General features: G+C 44.6%; 1 protein-coding gene across 5 annotated transcripts in view; it reads left to right on the top strand.

The window, feature by feature from the left end:
- Window positions 1–20,404, top strand: part of GRK3 (G protein-coupled receptor kinase 3) — a 184,144-nt gene that overhangs the window by 144,606 nt on the left and 19,134 nt on the right. For all 5 annotated transcript variants that reach the window (XR_014069073.1, XR_014069072.1, XM_081542945.1 and 2 more), the window contains 4 exons: window positions 8,374–8,452; window positions 10,269–10,399; window positions 12,608–12,702; window positions 18,310–18,417. Coding sequence is in view for 3 of the 5 variants with exons in the window: in XM_081542945.1 (XP_081399071.1) it covers window positions 8,374–8,452; window positions 10,269–10,399; window positions 12,608–12,702; window positions 18,310–18,417 (413 nt within the window). In the remaining 2 variants the exon portion in view is untranslated. The remainder of the gene's footprint in view (window positions 1–8,373; window positions 8,453–10,268; window positions 10,400–12,607; window positions 12,703–18,309; window positions 18,418–20,404) is intronic.

The raw sequence follows: 20,404 nt of genomic DNA, 5'->3' as shown, positions 1-20,404 counted from the left end.
ACTTGTAAAGCAACATCCCACTCTGATTTCTTTTCCTGTTAATGGCATCATCCAGAACCAACATCTCAGCTTTTATTTACTCGGGCAGATATAAGTAAAGACTCCCAGAAAAAGCCACGGTCCCAAAAAGCTGGGCATTGCCCGTGTACCCTGGCAAGTGAGGCACAGAGCCTAGGGGTACCTCCAGCTGTCACAGCTGGGTTCTAAATAAGGTCACCTTCACCCAGAGGTTTTCAAAGACTCAGATCTTCATGATGACTCAAGGCATTCCTTTTAACTGATAAGCAAGGAACCTGAGATCCAGGGACATCATTTCTTTGCCCCGAGTCCCCCGACTTCCTAAACGATCCCAGTGTTCTTTTCTCATCCCTTTGTAGGCTCCATGTTTTCTTGTCGCCAGATATATTTATTGTGTTGTGGTTTATGTTATTCTAGTGTTAGTTTTAAGTGCTTCTAGAAAGGCTATTTACTATTAAAGTCAATGAATATCATAATTCAGTTTAACTATAACAGATGAAAATGCTCATCGCTATGAACAGTAATGTCTAATTATGCACCTCTACCTGCAAGCATGTAGACATTAAACATTTCAAGTAAGAGTGACTCTGTGTGTGTGAACAAGATTTTAATGGATTGGAATGGAATCTGAGTGGCCTGCACACTGTATTGGAATCAGCGTGAATGACGTTGGTTTCTAGTATCTGTTGGAAATGTCTCTGTCTTTATTTCAGATGTGAATGTGTGCTTATTGCAGACTTTAAGTGCTTTATTAAAATATTAACTTTTAATGTCTTATCTCAAAGCCTTGGATGTTTATTCCCAGGAGAGCCTATGGAAAAAAATTGAGGGTGTTGGAAAAATATATGAACAATTTTAATTTTCATATAGCATCTTTGTTTTATTTAGGTGAGCAGAATGTGATTGAGTAGTTGCGCAATTCCTCACTGGTCTGGTCATAAGGGAGTAAATAAAAAATTGCAGTTATGTTGGGCTACTGCTTTGAACTAATTTAAGACTTGTTTCTGTTTTTTATTCAAATATCAAGACCGTTTAGCATTTTTTAAAACATTGTAAGTGCATAATTTAACCGAAAGAATTGTAGTAAAGCTATTTAGAGTCATTTTTGTTGATCAAAGGCCACAGTTTATAGGATTTAAGTAACCTTTAGTTTAAAATTGCCTCCTTAGGTGACATGTCAGATCTGCCTGTGTCAATATGATTACCTAAGGTGCTGGCATGGAAATAAGCTGGAGTCACCATCAGAGTTTTCTTTCTGCTTGGAGGTTGTCTTACTGTTTCAATCTCAAATTGAGAATTCCTACTTCTCACCTCCAAAAGAGATAGTAAGAAGTACTGTTCCCAGTTTTATTCCGTAACTTTTGGGTCATGATAAGGGAATCAGGACAAGTATGTCCATTACTGGGAGGAGCCATCAGCACCTTCATTAAGTCAGTCAGTTATTCATGAGGAGTGTCGCTTATTCATTCTCTGATCATCCTTGAGTCTTAGATTGTGCCAGGTACTCCGCTACGAGACAGGGGTCCCGAAATGCGAATTTGGTCTTTGCTCTTATAGCTGCTGCTGCTAAGTTGCTTCAGTCGTGTCCGACTCTGTGCGCCGTCCCTGGGATTCTCCAGGCAAGAATACTGGAGTGGGTTGCCATTTCCTTCCCCAGTGCATGAAAGGGTAAAGTGAAAGTGAAGTCGCTCAGTCGTGTCCAACTCTTAGCGACCCCATGGACTGTAGCCTACTAGGCTCCTCCATCCATGGGATTTTCCAGGCAAGAGTACTGGAGTGGGATGTCATTGCCTTCTCTGTTGCTCTTATAGAGCTGCATAAAATGAGAGCAGTGGTTACTCAGAGAATCTCAGACATGTGTCGATTGTTGGAACACATGACAAGAGCTGTGGAAGAGAGGTGGTGCTCAGAAGGCATTTAACAGGGCGGTCCTGTAGGGTCAGAGGGGACGCCAGGGTGTGTGTGAGTCCTGAGCACGGGTGCTCTGGAGACGCACAGGTCAGCCCTGCTGGGCTCTGAAGTGATGCGGTGAGGACCACATGGGGAAGCTGGGGAGAGAGGGAAGCAGACAGAGGCCAGACCAGCATAAAGAGCTTTCTGGACCAGTACTGAGGACTTTTAAAAATCTTTACAGCCATTTAATAAGCCTTGCAATTCTGAAAGGGTTCCTCTGACTGCAGGGTGGAGAACTTTTCTGGAGGGCTACTTTGTGGTCTGTTTTATCACAGTTTAAGTTCCTGCAAAATGCAGACTGTTTCGCTCACTAGGAAATCAAAGAAGACAGTTCCAGGGACTTCTCTGGCAGTCCAGTGGTCAAGACTTCATTCTTCCATTGCAGGAGGCACAGATTCAATCCCTGGTTGGGGAACTAAGATCCTGCATGCCACAAAAAAAGAAAAAAAAGGAGATAATTCCTTGCTTAAGAGCTTTTATTTAAGGATCCACCTGTGAGAACCCCCTAGTTCTTATTCACCTTGAATTTGTAATCAATACAGAACATCTTACCATAATTATCTTAGAAACTGTGCTAACACCATTATTAAACTGCTGCCTGTTCGTCTATGTGAGTCAGCATTCGGTTCTTTGTGTCTTAGACCCCACCTGAGACTCAAGATGGCATCTGCTCAGGGCCTAAGAGATGAGGAATCCTGGTCAGTGAACTCCTTCAGTCAGTTCAGTCACTCAGTTGTGTCCAACTCTTTGTGACCCCATGAATCGCAGCACGCCAGGCCTCCCTGTCCATCACCAACTCCCGGAGTTTACCCAAACTCATGTCCATCAAGTCCGTGATGCCATCCAGCCACCTCATCCTCTGTCATCCCCTTCTCCTCCTGCCCCCAATCCTTCCCAGCATCAGGGTCTTACCAATGAGTCAACTCTTTGCATGAGGTGGCCAAAGTATTGGAGTTTCATCTTCAACATCAGTCCTTCCAATGAACACCCAGGACTGATTTCCTTTAGGATGGACTGGTTGGATCTCCTTGCAGTCCAAGGGACTCTTCAAGAGTCTTCTCCAACACCACAGTTCAAACACATCAATTCTTCGGCGCTCAGCTTTCTTCATAGTCCAACTCTCACATCCATACATGACTACTGGAAAAACCATAGCCTTGACTAGACGGACCTTTGTTGGCAAAGAATGTCTCTGCTTTTTAATATGCTGTCTAGGTTGATCGTAACTTTCCTTCCAAGGAGTAAGCGTCTTTTAATTTCATGGCTGCAGTCACCATCTGCAGTGATTTTGGAGCCCCAAAAAATAAAGTCTGACACTGTTTCCACTGTTTCCCCATCTATTTCTCATGAAGTGATGGGACCAGATGCCATGATCTTAGTTTTCTGAATATTGAGCTTTAAGCCAACTTTTTCACTCTCCTCTCTCACTTTCATCAAGAGGCTTTTTAGTTCTTCACTTTCTGCCATAAGGGTGGTGTCATCTGCATATCTGAGGTTATTGATATTTCTCCCGGCAATCTTGATTCCAGCTTGTGCTTCTTTCAGCCCAGCGTTTCTCATAAGGTACTCTGCATATAAGTTAAATAAGCAGGGTCACAATATACAGCCTTGACATACTCTTTTTCCTATTTGGAACCAGTCTGTTGTTCCATGTCCAGTTCTAACTGTTGCTTCCTGACCTGCATACAGGTTTCTCAAGAGGTAGGTCAGGTGGTCTGGTATTCCCATCTCTTTCAGAATTTTCCACAGTTTATTGTGATCCACATAGTCAAAGGCTTTGGCATAGTCAATAAAGCAGAAATAGATGTTTCTCTGGAACTCTCTTGCTTTTCCGATGATCCAGTGGATGTTGGCAATTTGATCTCTGGTTCCTCTGCCTTTTCTAAAACCAGCTGGAACATCTGGAAGTTCACGGTTCACGTATTGCTGAAGCCTGGCTTGGAGAATTTTGAGCATTACTTTACTAGCATGTGAGATGAGTGCAATTGTGCGGTAGTTTGAGCATTCTTTGGCATTGCCTTTCTTTGGGATTGGGATGAAAACTGACCTTTTCCAGTCCTGTGGCCACTGCTGAGTTTTCCAAATTTGCTGGCCTATTGAGTGTAGCACTTTCACAGCATCATCCTTTAGGATTTGAAATAGCTCAACTGGAATTCCATCACCTCCACTAGCTTTGTTCGTAGTGATGCTTTCTAAGGCCCGCTTGACTCCACATTCCAGGATGTCTGGCTCTAGGTGAGTGATCACACCATCGTGATTATCTTGGTCATGAAGATCTTTTTTGTACAGTTTTTCTGTGTATTCTTGCCACCTCTTCTTAATATCTTCTGCTTCTGTTAGGTCCATACCATTTCTGTCCTTTATCAAGCCCATCTTTGCATGAAATGTTCCCTTGGTATCTCTAATTTTCTTGAAGAGATCTCTAGTCTTTCCCATTCTGTTGTTTTCCTCTATTTCTTTGCATTGATTGCTGAGGAAGGCTTTCTTATCTCTCCTTGCTATTCTTTGGAACTCTGCATTCAAATGGGAATATCTTTCCTTTTCTCCTTTGCTTTTCACTTCTCTTCATTTCACAGGTATTTGTAAGACCTCCTCAGACAGCCAGTTTGCTTTTTTGCATTTCTTTTCCATGGGGATGGTCTTGATCCCTGTCTCCTGTACAATGTCATGAACTTCTGTCCATAGTTCATCAGGCACTCTGTCTATCAGATCTAGTCCCTTAAATCTATTTTCTCACTTCCACTGTATAATCATAAGGGATTTGATTTAGGTCATACCTGAATGGTCTAGTGGTTTCCCCTACTTTCTTCAATTTAAATCTGAATTTGGCAATAAGGAGTTCATGATCTGAGCCCCAGTCAGCTCCCAGTCTTGTTTTTGCTGACTGAATAGAGCTTCTCCATCTTTGGCTGCAAAGAATATAATCAATCTGATCTCGGTGTTGACCATCTGGTGATGTCCATGTGTAGAGTCTTCTCTTGTGTTGTTGGAAGAGGGTGTTTGCTATGACCAGTGCATTCTCTTGGCAAAACTCTATTAGCCTTTGCCCTGCTTCATTCTGTACTCCAAGGCCAAATTTGCCTGTTACTCCAGGTGTTTCTTGACTTCCTACTTTTGCATTCCAGTCCCCTATAATGAAAACGACATCTCTTTTGGGTGTTAGTTCTAAAAGGTCTTGTAGGTCTTCATAGAACTGTTCAACTTCAGCTTCTTCAGCATCACTGGTTGGGACGTAGGCTTGGATTACCGTGATATTGAATGGCTTGCCTTGGAAACTAACAGAGATCATTCTGTCGTTTTTGAGAGTGTATTGAAGTACTGCATTTCGGACTCTTTTGTTGACCATGATGGCTACTCCATTTCTTCTAAGGGATTCTTGCCCACAGTAGTAGATATAATGGTCATCTGAGTTAAATTCACCCATTCCAGTCCATTTTAGTTCGCTGATTCCTTAGAGATAACCAAATCACATCCCTTTGAGCTTTGATTTTATGTTGCTATGGAAACGTTACCTTTGTAAGTGAAATGACATAGGACAGGGTCTGGTGAGAGTCCAGAGGGAGAGACTTGGTGTTTGAATCTTGGCTGGCTACCAGATTTCTTTGTGGCCTCAGGCAAGTCATTTCCCTTTTAGGAGGTAGGGGCAGGTGCGGTGTTTAGTTTCCTTGTCTTTAAAGTAAAGAATTTGGACCAGGTGATTTTTTTTTTTTTTTTTTTTTTAGAAGAGCACTTCCTATTCCAGTAGCCTATGACTCTAAATCTCCAATTCATGTCCCATCTTAATAACATAGTATCTTAACTCCACTTTGACCTTTTGCCATTTTCTCAGGGCTGTCGTTAGAAGGATTGAACACTGTCTGTTCAGAAATACTCCTTTCCAGGCTCTCTTGGTCCCCTGGGTGAAGTGAGTGGAGTTTCCGTCTCAAGCGGGAAAAGACCCAGGCTTCACTAAGTTCCTGGTCCACCCACTTGTCTGCTCTAGAGATGAATTGCTCATTAGATCAGGAACCAGAGTATGTGGGGAACCCCGTTAAGGAAGGAGCATAATATTTAGAGCAGAATGAGTCATCACCAGCAGACTATGGAAAGGTCTGGTGAAACACTGGTGGGGCTCCAATTAGGATGGTGTCACCCTGTCCCCAAGAACCAGATAGCTTTTAACAGATAAAGGACAGCACCTTTATTTTATGACTATATAAAACAAAATAAATCTCGAAATTAGTGAACAACAAGACCATCTCAACTGAACTCTTAAGGAAAACAAGGTAACCACAAAATGAATTTCCTGCAGAAGACTTGTGGAAATTGAGTTCAAGTTCACAAATCCTGAGCACACAGGCATGTGTCCACACAAATTCATCTGTATGCCCTTCATCTATAGGTGTGAGCAAAGTGAATTCTGTTCACAGTGTACTCTATTGCAAGTTGAGTATGTTCTGTAGAATTTAATGATTCTTTGCTTCTTTTAAGAAAGTAGATGTAGATATTTTATGCTGTTTGTTATTTGAATCAGTTGAGTGGCAAGTGTTCCCTGTGTGTGTATCTCAGTGGAACCTAGTGCTAGATCTAGTGGATTTTCACCAGGGAGCACATGCGTGTATCCAGAACCTAGGTCAAGAGACAGAAAATCACCCATGTCCCAGAAGTCTCCCTTTACCCTTTTCAGATGCTCACCCTATGCCCAAGCTAACTGCTACCCAGATGTCTGACACTGTAATTTAGCTGTGTCCCTGTTAGAACTTTATATAAATGTATTCTTTTTGTGTCTGGCTTCTCTCAGTGTTGCTTGCGAGATGCAGCTGAGTCGTTGCTCATAGCAACAGCACCTTCTGTAGCTAAATAACAGGGGTCACCAGGCTATGTGTGTGGCCTGGGGACCAAATCTGGCTTGTGTTCACAGCCCATGAACTAAGATTTTTTTTTTTTTAAAGCAAAAGAAGCAGAGAAGAAATTGTAAAGAAAAGAAGCAGAGAAGACTGTGTGACAGGGACTGGATGGGGCCTGCAAAGCTTAAAATACTTACTGTCTAGCCCATTTGCAGAAAAAGTTTGGCAGCCCCTGCTCTATAGTATTCCATCATATAAATGTGCCACAGTTCATGTGTGCATCCTCCTGTTGGTAGACATTGGGATTGTTTCCTGGTTTGGGCTGTTTTGAATAGTGCTGTAAGGACCGTTCTCATGCAGGTCCCTTGGTGCACATGAGTACAGATAACTGTTAGGTAAATACCCCAGGCTGGAATTGCTGGCCCATAGGCTTTGCAGGTAGTGATCAGCTTTGGCAGATGCCATCAAATGCCTTGTGAAAGTGGTTGTACGATTGTGTCCTCCCAGCCACCATACTGGAAGTCCCATTAACTCTGTATCTTTGCAACACTTGGTATCATCAGTCTTTGTAATTTTAGTCATTCTCCTTTGTTTTAGTGATGAAACATTGTGATTTGCAGTTTGCATTTCCTTGAGGGACAGCTGAGGTCTAGCATCTGTTCAAAGACTTACAGGCTCTCTGATACTCAGTAACATATATACAGTATTGTTGTTGTTGTTGTTATCATACCATTTTCCTGTTGGGTTGTTTGCTTTTTTCTTTATTGATTGATGAGAGTTCTTTATATATTCAAGATATATGTGGATTTCAAATACCTCCTCCCACTCTGTTATTTGCCTTTCTTACTCTCTTAATGGTGTCTTCTGAAGAACAGAAGTTTCAGCTTTATTTTTCTTCAAGAGTTATCTGAACTTTTCTTGGCTGTTTACATTTCCATATAAATATGGGGATGAGTTTATCAATTTCCATTTTAATTGTTTACATGGAATGTATAGATTAATTTGGGAGAAAACTGACATCTTTACAATTGAGTTATTCTATCCCCCACTGTGGTATATTTTCCACTTTCAAAAGTTGATTTAATTCCATTTTTATTGTCAGTGCTTCAAGACAGTAATATCAGTAACATTTCTCCCCATGATAAAGGTTCTTCCAGCTCAGAATCAGACATTGAAATGAATATATGACTATAACCAGAACCAAAGTGTAGACCAACAGGAGGACTAGCAAGGCAGTAATATTTTTCCGTAGAATCTGAGTCTTTTGAAGATGTAGATAGAGGAGTCATGATTTAATCAGAGTGACAGAGCATCTCTGAGTTCATCTCCAATTAGCAGTGTTTGTATCTCTGTGCATTTTTCCCCCATGGAATTAGGCTCGCTTTCCTGGGTTTGTTAAAGTTACCACTTAGGTGTCTGTGTTTCCTATACAGGGCAGTGTCATGGCTTAAAAAAAAAAAAAAAGTATAGATGGCACTTGGTAATAGATGTACTTTCCAGGACAGCTTTTGCTTTTCTTATATATATATATGTGTGTGTGTGTATATATATATATATTTTTTTTTTTTCACTCTAGGATTGTCCTTTCATCGTCTGTATGACCTATGCCTTCCACACTCCAGATAAACTGTGCTTCATCTTGGATCTGATGAATGGTAAGCAAGACTTGGGGAGTCTGAATACACTGAATAACTCTGCCATGATGTTGTTTGTTTGTTTCAGGATATATGATCTTAGCTTGCATTGCTCTAGACAGACTGGCCATTTGGGTCTTTCAGATAATTGGGTTCCCCCTCAAGTTTAAGGAAACCTTTCACTCTTTGAATTTCCAGTTCAACTTCATTTTAAAAAGTTGACTGCAGTCAGCTGGCCCTCAACTTTAGGAATGAAATGTCTCCTAAAGATTGATAGGCCAAAGACAGGAATGTATTTAAAAACCAACTGTGAAGGACTGACTCTGGGCCAGCTCAGATTTTAACCCAGTAGTCTGTACCTTTAGTCCAGACTCACCATATATCAATCTTTAAACTGTCAATGATGAACTAGAGAATGCAGGAAGAACTTTAGCCAGAAAGTAGTTTTCTAACGGTCTTCCCTGGTGGCTCAGATGGTAAAGCATCCACCTGCAGTGCGTGAGACCTGGGTTCAGTCCCTGGGTGGGGAAGATCCCCTGGAGGAAGGCATGGCAACCCACTCCAGTATTCTTGCCTGGAGACTCCCCATGGACAGAGGAGTTTGGCGGGCTGCAGTCCATGGGGCTGCAAAGAGTCAGACACGACTGAGCAGCTTTGACTCACTCACTCACTCAGTTTTCTAATACTAGAAAGTGACATGATGTAATTCAAAGCATTTTTAGTAACAGGGGCTGAAATGGAAAAGCATATATTTCCATAAATGAATATCTGTCTTGAAGTTCAGTTGAAGTTTTAATTACGTTTTGAGTTTTTGATTTAGAACCAGACCCATCCAACAGCATGAAGGAATTTCACAGACGTAATAATGAGCAGACCAGCCAGACACAGCAGCATATTTCCTACGTGACTCGATTTGTGTGACTGTCAGAACTGGCAAAGCTAATTGATGAGGGGAGAGGTCAGAGTAGAGTCCAGTTGGCTGTATTCAGGGGCTGTGAGCTGATAATGCTGCCTGGGATGGGCACAGGGAGCCTTCAGCGATGCTGTAAATCTTTTACATCCTAATCGAAAATAGTTGCACAAGAATATGCGTGTGTGAACAGGAGGATACTTAGGGAATCAAAGGTAATAGAACTGGACACATGTGAACCTCTGTAAATCAGCTGTGGCTCCTCCTCTATCATTTATGAGAACGTTCCCTTAACCTGTCGGTGGCATTCTTTGTCTCTGTAACTGGAGGCCATATGATCATTGACCTTTTCCAACCCTTTATTATGAAAAATTTGAACATACCACAACATTGAAAGGATTTTACCAGGGACATCCAAATACCCACCACCTGGGTTTTACCAGTTAAAATTTTACTGTATTTGTGTTCTCAAATGTCTATCAATATGAGCAGTGTATTTATTTTGTGTCCACATTTACTGTCTATAGAGCCAGTTGCCAAGCCACCTAGTGCCTCACTACGTGGGTTGATTCAGTTATGAGACAGGACTGTAGTAATCAAAGGATCAGCTCACCGCACCCCCCTCTTCCCGCTTCCCCCTCAGTGGTACACATGGAAGCTGTGATGTCCATCCGAGAGCGGAGGCTTGGGTTCATATTATCCCGGCCATTGTCGCATCTAAGTCTTCTCAATTGTTTAGTTTTCTCTGGGATTTTTTAAAGTGTTTCATCAGATTACAGAAGTCAATGGTACATCTACATCATACATGTAGGTGAAGCATAAAGTTAGTTAACCGTTGTCAACTGTATCATGACTCTGCACGATGACCGTGACTTTTGTTTCCCTGGGATTCATGCACCGAATTACATTCTGCATCTCTGATTCCAGGGGGTGACCTGCACTATCACCTTTCGCAGCACGGGGTGTTTTCTGAGAAGGAGATGCGGTTTTACGCCACAGAAATCATCTTGGGGCTGGAACACATGCACAATCGGTTTGTCGTTTACAGAGACTTGAAGGTAAGGTGGTTTGACATTCCCGCTGTCTGTCTGCCATGTGCAGTGGGTGTCGTATGGTAATCGTGGTCCCCCATGCGTCTCCCCCTCATGGCATCCCATCATTTTCCTCCTCTCAGCCCTGAGCAGAACATCACCTTCATGATTTCAGTCTCCTCCACACACTGAACTCTTTTCTAAGGACTCCAGTCTATCCCACTTGTCCCTGTCAACTCCCTGCCTTGTGTAGCACATACGCCAGCTCAGATATTTTAATAAGTTAATTATGAAAAGCAGGGTGGGTTGTTTTTGTTGTCACCCATTTTACAATTGATCATAATTCTGTTAATGTTCACCAAGCAATTGATTTGGCCCTGGCTTGGTGTGAGGGCAGAAGATGTATAGAGATAAAGAAGCAGAGAACCAATGTCATACAGGACATATCTACTGGTGAACTCACACATAGAAAGACTGACTCCTAAGTCACCAGAGGCAGGGCTGATCAGGTAGGGATAGGGTGTCTGACAGCCGGCAGAATTCCCCCACCCTCTGAGCCTCAGGTGATTTCGAGATTGCCTTAAAAAAAATCACTAGCAGATTTCCAGGTTCCAGAACTCCATAGCCCCAGTCTGCCGCACTGAGGCTTCTTTACCGTGCTTCCCTTTAAAAAGTCTTACTGGACTTGAACAGAATGAAGTAGGTGCTTTCTCAGTTTTTCCATTCCAGAGCCAGATGCTTGCTTGGTCCTGGTTCCTGCATGAGAGAGGGAGTTGGTGGTTTGTTTGGTACATCCGAGGTGATATTCATGTAGCCAGCAGCGTGAAGGTGGGGAAGCAGATGAAAGGGACCTTGACAAATTATAGAGATGATCATGCAGGCACATAAAGGTGTAAATAATGGTGAGAAGAAATGTGATAGGCGTGGCAGCTTCCAGAGGATGAGAAACCCGCAGAGAAGCCTGCTTGCCTCTTCTCTCCGATTCCTTCTTAAACTGAACACAAGTTAACCAGATCAAGTGTACTGATAATGCCCCCTTCTCTAAGGAGCTCATGTGTTTTGATTGGCTTCTAAAAAAGGTTACCTCCTAAGAATCAGAAATGGTGTATTTCACAATTGAGCATATTATTTTTTTTCCACGAAGTACTTTGTAACTTTCAAAGCCTCATGCAAAGCTAAAGAATTACTCCCATAGCCTTCATAGGAGCATAAAGAAGAAAAAAAAAATGTGTTTTCATCAAATTAGAAATAATTAGACACTGGTTGGCACATGACATTTTATTTCCTCATGGTGAGTTTTGCAGAAGAGTAAAATACATGCTGAAAGCCCATGAAGCGCCATTGTAATACATTTTAATTTAAATCTATAACCGGTCTCTGTCTCGAATCATCTTGATGTGGTATTTCTGTTTTCTAAACTATTTAGTAGGCAGTGATATTATCTAATTTCTATTCAAACTTAATTCTAGTCACTCATGATTATTCATGCTTCAGTTTTATAATGGCATGCCATTATTTTTATTTCGAGCAAAACAACAGTTGATCTCCAGCAGAAAAATACCAAGATGACTGTAATTCAATGTATATTAGGGAGGGGAGTTTCGTTTTCCATGATTATGAAGCCTAAATCTAATCTTAATGGGTACATTTCATCAGAGTTGTGGTCAAAATCATATCTGGTCATTTGGTAAGGCCCTCCGTAGATTCTCTCCTAATAAACAGAAATGACGTTTATCAGGCTTAGTGTGGCACCGTGGAATATTTGATTTCTTAGGTCACCACTTGTACATCGTTACAAGATTCCTTTCTGTGCTGTGTTCCACGGTTCAAAGTCCTAGTGGTTCACAGAGGCCAAGGAGCCGGTGGACTCACTCCCTTTGTGGAGAGACACCCCATTCCGGCTGGATTGCAGTTCTTGCCGTGAGAAGGAAATACTTGAGCGGCGATGAACTGTGGTGGTAACCCTCCTGTGTTTCCTGCCCTGTGTTCCATTGTCAAATGAGTAGAATCTTCTCCATCCTTCATTGCCACTCTCCTGCTAAAATTATTGATAACATGAAAGGTATCATTGTCGGTATCATGCCCCACTTGGAGGTGATGATGTCATTAATAGAATTCATGTGTAGGAATGGACTGTGATAAAAATAATGATAGCAAGTGCCTGTGGTTTTGGAAGTTCTCCAAGCCTCGGGACGCCTTGGGGACTCTCAGAAATCACCTTCTCTTTCATTTTAGCCCGCCAATATCCTCCTGGATGAGCATGGACACGTGAGGATATCAGACCTCGGTCTTGCCTGCGATTTTTCCAAAAAGAAGCCGCACGCGAGTGTGTGAGTAGTAACATCGACTCTGTTCACTGTTGTTTCCTAGCTCGACTCACTTTTTCACTCAGACCCCAACATGGTCATTTGTTCTCCCAGTTTTCTCTTGCCAGCAGTGGTTTCCAACATGTGATGATGCTGGGTCAGAGGGAGAGGAAAGAAGTGGAGTGGCGTGCTTGCTTTCACCTTTTTGGGGGCACGCAGGGGACCCACAGTGTAGCTGCCCAGGGGCAGGGAGGCCGAGGGAAGGATGGGGCCTCCGCAGCAGAGCCGAGTTCGTGCTGGCTCTGTGACCCTCACTCTGTTCATCTACAGGGCAGCGGTCGTAGTAGACCCCGACAGCTTATGTGCCAAAGAAGGGGCACAGGCAACCACATAGAACTTTCCAGGGAAGGTCCAGAGGCCAGGCTTCTCTCTCCATCTACTCTCTCCTTCTTTTTCAAAACACTTCTTTTTTTTTTTTCTAAAAAGAAATGAGGATTCTTTTTTTAATTAAAAGAATCATCTACTTGCAGTTCAAACTTTTAATGCAGATCCTGTTGTTAGCTTTCAATATTGCATCCGTCCCTCCATGCAGAGGAAGCTGCTGGAAGCCCTGCCCATGGCCACCCCTGTCCCCCGCCTCGGTGGGCCCTGAGCCGCTTCTAGTGGTGGCCGCGCTTTCTCCACGCGTGCTGACACTGCCCCGAGGACTTGCCTGAACCTGAGATCGTTGCAGTGACAGCAGGTGTGAAGTGGCTGCCCCGGGGCTCAACAGAGGCAGAACAGAATATGTACTGGTTTTCATTCCTATTTCTTTGGTGTCGGTTTATCTGTGTAGAAAGTATGGACAGGTGTGCAGTTTGTGGAAAAAATTCCCTTGATTATTTTCTTCTTCAGTATATCAGTCTTAGCAGTGAATCTCTTAACGTTCCATCTTACTGTGCGTCATCGCTGTGTTGAATGGTCTTGAAGTAGCTCCCAGGGGTCTTGTTTCATGCATCCATGCAGAAAATAAACTATAAATCCTTTTTTTTGTGTGAGACTAGAAGTAAAATGGTTCTAAAACTGCAGTACTTTATGAGGGGCTGCATTAAATCAGAATTGCCATTTAAAGCTCTGATCAGATATTAATGGTGATTAGCGCCGTTTCTGTAAAGATGTCTCTCCCTTCCTGCAGAATGTGGGACAGGGTGATAAAAGCCTTAGCATTTTGCCAGCACTTGACAATTATGAGGCCAGAACCTGGGGTTGGATATATCAGCTTCTCCCAGGGAGTTCATCAGACATTTTTAAGAGAGTCATTTGAATTTTTAATGCCACAGCTATTTGATATGCTAATTCTTCAATTTAGAGTAGTCACAACTGAATATGAACCCAAGAGCTCATAAGAGTTAATCTCCCAAAGGAATTAACTTTCAGAAGCAGGGTTACTCATTCCCTTATAGGGCCTCACTCACGTCTTACTGTAATTCACACGCCAGCTCTGAAAGATGGTCTGTTGTCCATTATCTGAACCGCATCCATAAAGGATTCAACCTTCCAACCCTGTCAGGGAGCTTGTTTTCCATGTTTAAATGACGATAGTGAGGTCGCTACTTAAAAAGGATAAACGCTTAGTGAAGAAGTATGTTTTTAGGTGGAGGAGGCGGAGAGCAGAGGCTTTCGAGACAGATGTGGGTTTGAATCCTTCCGCGTGGCGCCAGCCTCATTTTTCTCTCCTGCAAAGAGGCCGTCACAGTGCTGCTCACCACACGTGACAGTTGAGGGTGCAGTCGCCCCCTTCAGGGAGGAAGGGGCTCGTTGAAGCTGGCTGTGTGCCGGGTGCTGGCCGTGCAGTGGGGGCCAGGCAGACAGGCTCCCTGACCTCCCAGAACAGCAGCCCGGGGGACTGTCCAGGAAGTGACCAGTGTGGGGACCGCATTCATGCTGTGAGTGGAATGTTGGCTGTCCCAGGAACACGTAGCTGGCGGCCTGAATATGTTGTTACTAGTATCTTCATTCAGTTCCATTCAGTTCAGTCGCTCAGTCACGTCCAACTCTTTGCAACCCCATGGACTGCAGCACACCAGGCTTCCCTATCCATCACCGACTCCCAGAGCTTGCTCAGACTCATGTCCGTCAAGTCAGTGATGCCATCCAACCATCTCATCCTCTGTCGTCCCCTTCTCCTCCTGCCTTCAATCATTCCCAGCATCAGGGTCTTTTCAAATGAGTCGGCTCTTTGCATCAGGTGGCCAAAGTATTGGAGCCTCAGCTTGAGCAGCAGTCCTTCCAATGGACACCCAGGACTGATCTCCTTTAGGATGGACTGGTTGGATCTCCTCGCAGTCCAAGGGACTCTCAAAAGTCTTCTCCAACACCACAGTTCAAAAGCATCAATTCTTCAGTGCTCAGCTTTCTTTGTGGTCTGGCCCAGCTCTCACATCCATACATGACTATTGAAAAAACCATAGCTTTGACTATACAGATCTTTGTCAGCAAAGGAATGTCTCTGCTTTTTATATGCTCTCTAGGTTTGTCATAGCTTTTCTTCCAAGGAGCAAGTGTCTTTTAGTTTTGTGGCTGCAGTCACCATCTGCAGTGATTTTGGAGCCCAAGAAAATAAAGTCTGTCACCGTTTCCATTGTTTCCCCATCTATTTGCCATAAAGTGATGGGACTGGATGCTATGATCTTCGTTTTTTGAGTGTTGAGTTTTAAGCTAACTTTTTCACTCTCCTCTTTCACTTCCATCAAGAGGCTCTTTAGAAGCCCACACAGGGCATGGATATAATCATCGACTTTTTATGGGGTGGAATCTGAGGTTGCAAGAAACTAAGGAACTTGAACAAAGTCACAGGCCTGGCAGATCGTGGGGCTTAAATTAAAATCCAGTTCTGTCCAGCTCTAAGGCTTGAGCTCCCTACACTCGTTTGAACTCCCCGAGGCTTTGAGAGGATGGACCTGGTACTAGATTGAAGGCTTGTGGCCAGACTCTCCCCCTTGACTGGGCTTCTCGGGTCTTTTCAAAGCAGTAGGTGTGATCCCAGAACTCCGTCTGATGCTGGCAGAGCAGGGTCATGGTCGGTTCCCCATCTTGACCCAGACTCCGTCCTTTTAATGATGGAATTGGATTCTCATAAACTAAAAGTGAACTGTGGAGCAGCCACCAGATGACACAGGAAAACTTTGATTGTGGAATCCAGCAGATCGTTAATGACTTACTGAGTCCCAGCTGATTTTCTTCAAGAATGCAACGCTCAGTCTCCAGTCACCATGCCTTCAAATGCTCAGGTGTTCTTTCAGCATGAACAGCACAGACCGGCAGTGGGAAGCGCAGGCAGCCTTGGGTGCTGTCGAGTGGCAGAGGCTGAAAACCACATGGCAGGCGGTCCGGTGTTCTGCTTTGTGTGCGGTGTCCACCCAGAGGCGTGATATGTGTTAACCCCATGTATGTCTCCTTGTCGAGATCTTCCCATCCCAGGACTGGGTTTTGATCCCGAGAATCGCAGGTTATAAAGCCACCAAGGTTTTCCTGGCCACACCGAAATTAAGCCTTCCCAGAAAATGGCTTGGATGCCCCTTACGGAAATCTCTGGTGTCCTCACAGCTTGCCTCACTGACCTCACGCCGGCAGACTTTGGATTGCAGGGGGCGGAGCTTTTCCGATGGATGGACTGGTGCCCATTTCCACTGTTTGGAAAAGTCTTTCAAGATGGAACTCTGAGACTGAGGGGACACCAGTCCCAGTGTTGACCCAGAGTCATCAACGGTCCTGGGTCACTCGTCTGAGCAGATTCTCGCTGATACTGAGCATAAGCAAGTTAGAAATGCTTATAATAATGTAAGGGCTTCTTTTCAAGTGCCAGCGCTGCCCTGAGCCCATCCCACATGTGTTCTGTGGGGTGAAGGTGTCACCTCATCACCCATTCTATCAGTGAAGAAAATCGATGAAGGATGGGAATGCAGCTGTAGATAATGGCTTTTGGGGGGCCCTTTTGAGCCCACACCTCTGAAAGTTTCCCACGAGCCTTCTCTTGCTCTTGGAATGGTGTGTGCTCATGTTATAGGATGGGAGAGGATTTTGAGTCGCAGTTAGAACATATGATATGTAAACGGTTGTCCTCCCAGGTGATTTTTCTCAGCTTCCCACAAGCCATCTGCACATTTGCTGAGCTGGGTCCTTTGACCTGTCGGCAGCTCTTCAGACCTGGGATTTCTCCGTCTCCGTACCTGTCGACTTCCCCGCCACCACTTGGGGACCATCAAGACCATGGAGGGGTGGGGGCCACCATGGACGCCTGTGCAAACCCCAGTCCTCAGCACAGGAGGTGGTGCCACACAGGAGTATGCGATCCCATCACTTCCAGGTCCAGAGTGCTGTGGTGTGGTCACTGTCCTCACAGATGGGGACATGCGCTAACCTGTCCCCATCGCTTCCAGGTCCAGAGTGCTGCGGTGCGGTCACTGTCCTCACAGATGGGGACATGCGCTAACCTGTCCCCATCGCTTCCAGGTCCAGAGTGCTGCGGTGCGGTCACTGTCCTCACAGATGGGGACATGCGCTAACCTGTCCCCATCGCTTCCAGGTCCAGAGTGCTGCGGTGCGGTCACTGTCCTCACAGATGGGGACATGCGCTAACCTGTCCCCATCGCTTCCAGGTCCAGAGTGCTGCGGTGCGGTCACTGTCCTCACAGATGGGGACATGCGCTAACCTGTCCCCATCGCTTCCAGGTCCAGAGTGCTGCGGTGCGGTCACTGTCCTCACAGATGGGGACATGCGCTAACCTGTCCCCATCGCTTCTAGGTCCAGAGTGCTGCAGTGTGGTCACCGTCCTCACAGATGGGGACATGCTCTAACCTGTCCCCATCGCTTCTAGGTCCAGAGTGCTGCAGTGTGGTCACTGTCCTCACAGATGGGGACATGCTCTAACCTGTCCCCATCACTTCCAGGTCCAGAGTGCTGTGGTGTGGTCACCTGTCCTCACAGATGGGACAGGCGCTAACCTGTCCCCATCGCTTCCAGGTCCAGAGTGCTGCGGTGTGGTCACTGTCCTCACAGATGGGGAACGCTAACCTGTCCCCATCGCTTCCAGCTCCATAGTGCTGCAGTATGGTCACCTGTCCTCACAGGAGTGCCTGTCCCCCTGTCCCCATCACTTCCAGGTCTAGAGTGTTGCAGTTTGGTCACCTGTCCTTACAGATGGGGACGGGCACTAACCTGTCCCCATCACTTCCAGGTCCGGAACACTGCAGTGTGGTCACCCATTCATTACCACCTCCCCCAGCCCCACACGTCTCCACACAAAAGCTCTCCAGTGGGCAGGAGACCTTTGGCTCCCCCTCTCTGTAGTGGGGAAGGCTCACAATATTCAGATCTCACCTCCCAGACCATGGAGTGTGCCCAGAGCATGCACATGGCTCACATTTATCTCATATGGTAATTTATTAATATTCATTCCTAGTTTAACAAAGGAAAGATCGTTTTCCCATTGGGTGTTTGCCAAACCATACTTGATGGAAACACCGGTGTCCCCTCCCCTTTGTTTATCCTTGCTGCTGTTTGGTGAATGGTGCCCTGACCTCTGGACAAGCTGGGAATAGTTTGTGAGTGGGAACACGCTGGTAACTGCACGTGCCCTTTCTTCTCCCCAGTGGCACCCATGGGTACATGGCGCCCGAAGTTCTGCAGAAGGGGACCGCCTACGACAGCAGTGCTGACTGGTTCTCCCTGGGCTGTATGCTTTTCAAACTTCTCAGAGGGTGAGTGACACGTGTCCCTTTAGTCCATCACCATGGCGTGCCCTTGGATCAGGATAAGAAATATTTACGTGTTATTAGGCGCTAGTATCTGTATAGATCACATAGCGATCTTTAAGCTACACAGTGATCCAGGCAATGCTCACAGCTCTTTCTGCCTGTAAAAACGAGTTTCCTTCCCGTAAGCTTTGGGTATTTTTATCCCACTCCAGGAAGGAATTCCAACACGTTTAGAAGTAAAATAAGACTATGTTGGACTATTTCCATTGTTAAGCCTTATTTGGGGAATGAGTGCTATTTTTAAATACAGACAATTGAAGAGGGTAGGAGAATTTCTATTCCCTAGAAATGAATTACTCATGATTGTCTTGTGAGCTTAAAGCATTTCTTACACAAGAGGGCAAAGACCCAAAGTGAACCTGTGTTAAAAGTGCGCGTTTGTTTGTGAACATGCTGAAATTTGCAGTTTTTAAAAACATAAATATGAAATTGTGGAAGTCTGTGTTCTCCACTTGTGTTATACTTGTCCCTTCGTTGTAAACTGCCAGAGATGATGAAATACAGTGGAAAGAGGATGAAATGAAAGTGCTCTCAAGATATGTTCTCATATTGAACATTTACAATTTATGTTAATGTTCCATTAGTTTTAAGAGTCTTGAGTCAATTTTAATAGAGAGCGTAAGTGTTTAAGATGTGTTTTTGATTATTCTCCATTCATAGAGGTACCACAAAAAAGCACTTTATATTAAAATTTCCTGGTCAGGATTCTCCCTGTTACATTTCCCCTATGAACACACAGGCCTGGTAGTTTGCTTAACTTGCCACGTTTTTCCCGGAAAGCCTATCGCGCATCACAGCATCTTCTTCTTATATTGGGTTGGCCAAAAAGTTTGTTCACGTTTTTCCATATGATTTTATTTAACACAATCTGGAAAGAGGCTGGATTCCCTGTCTTCCCCCCAGACTAGGTTCCAGGCACCCTGGCTGCTTCCCCAGGACTTGGATAATCTAGTTGTTCTCTGCTCACCGCCTCACTTGGGAACTGAAATTGTATTACTGCTCAGAGACTCAGGTCCTGTTGGTTCTTAATTGAATTATTGTGTTTGTGGAGCCTGGAGGGCCTTAATTCATGTAATCAGACTAGCTGACCTAATTAGAGAGTTTCTGCAAAGCAGACCAGAGAAAACCACTTTCCACCCTAGATGTTTCCCCAGCTGGTGGGGGTCCCTGTGTGCGTGGCGAGTGCATCCAAACACACTGTCTTCACTCAGGTCTCCTTGGTTGTTGGGGGAGTGGTCAGAGGTCAGAAGCCACAGTTACAGAATTATGAGACAATTTAAAAAAACTGCACAACAGCAAAACTGTTGTGCATGAACTCAAGATGCAAAAGTCGGTTGTGAAATATAGCAGAGCTTGGCTTAGGGCTTTGTTTGTTTATTGATTTCTGTCTAATGTTATTCTGTTTATAATAATATCCACACATAAAGACTAGGGACAATCTGGCATATATTCCTGTTTTTATAAGATCCAAAGATGGGTCCAGTTGTTAACTCTATGCCAACAGTGTATTTGTGGCTGAAAAAGTGAATTCCATCTTCCTTGGTCACAGTTCAGGTCTAGAGGACTGAGTTGGAAGGTGCTACTTCCTCTGTGATGTCCTTGATCAGGCTTGGTTAAAGCATTGCGGTTGATGTGATCCCTGTGGAAGGGAGTCTAGGCCGACAGAAAGACATCCAGAGGATGATAGTGGGGATGGGATGGATGGATAACAAGAGATGAGAATGGTGGCGGCTAGAAATGGCATCTCACATGGACAGGTTCAGAGAGCTGGGCACAGTGCTGCCAGCAGCTGTGCCATAAGCTCCAGCAGCATCATTCCTCATGGAATAAACCAGACTCCATGCCAGACCCTCCCCAGCATTCGTCCTCAACCCCAGGAGCTGCTGGCAACGCTTGGGGACATTTTTGGTGGTGCCAACTAGGGGAGGGG

Source organism: Giraffa tippelskirchi, chromosome 11, assembly GCF_054371585.1.
Source record: "Giraffa tippelskirchi isolate mGirTip1 chromosome 11, T2T-mGirTip1v1.2.pri, whole genome shotgun sequence".
Lineage (NCBI taxonomy): Eukaryota > Metazoa > Chordata > Mammalia > Artiodactyla > Giraffidae > Giraffa > Giraffa tippelskirchi.
This window is presented reverse-complemented; position numbering and strand designations above follow the sequence as displayed.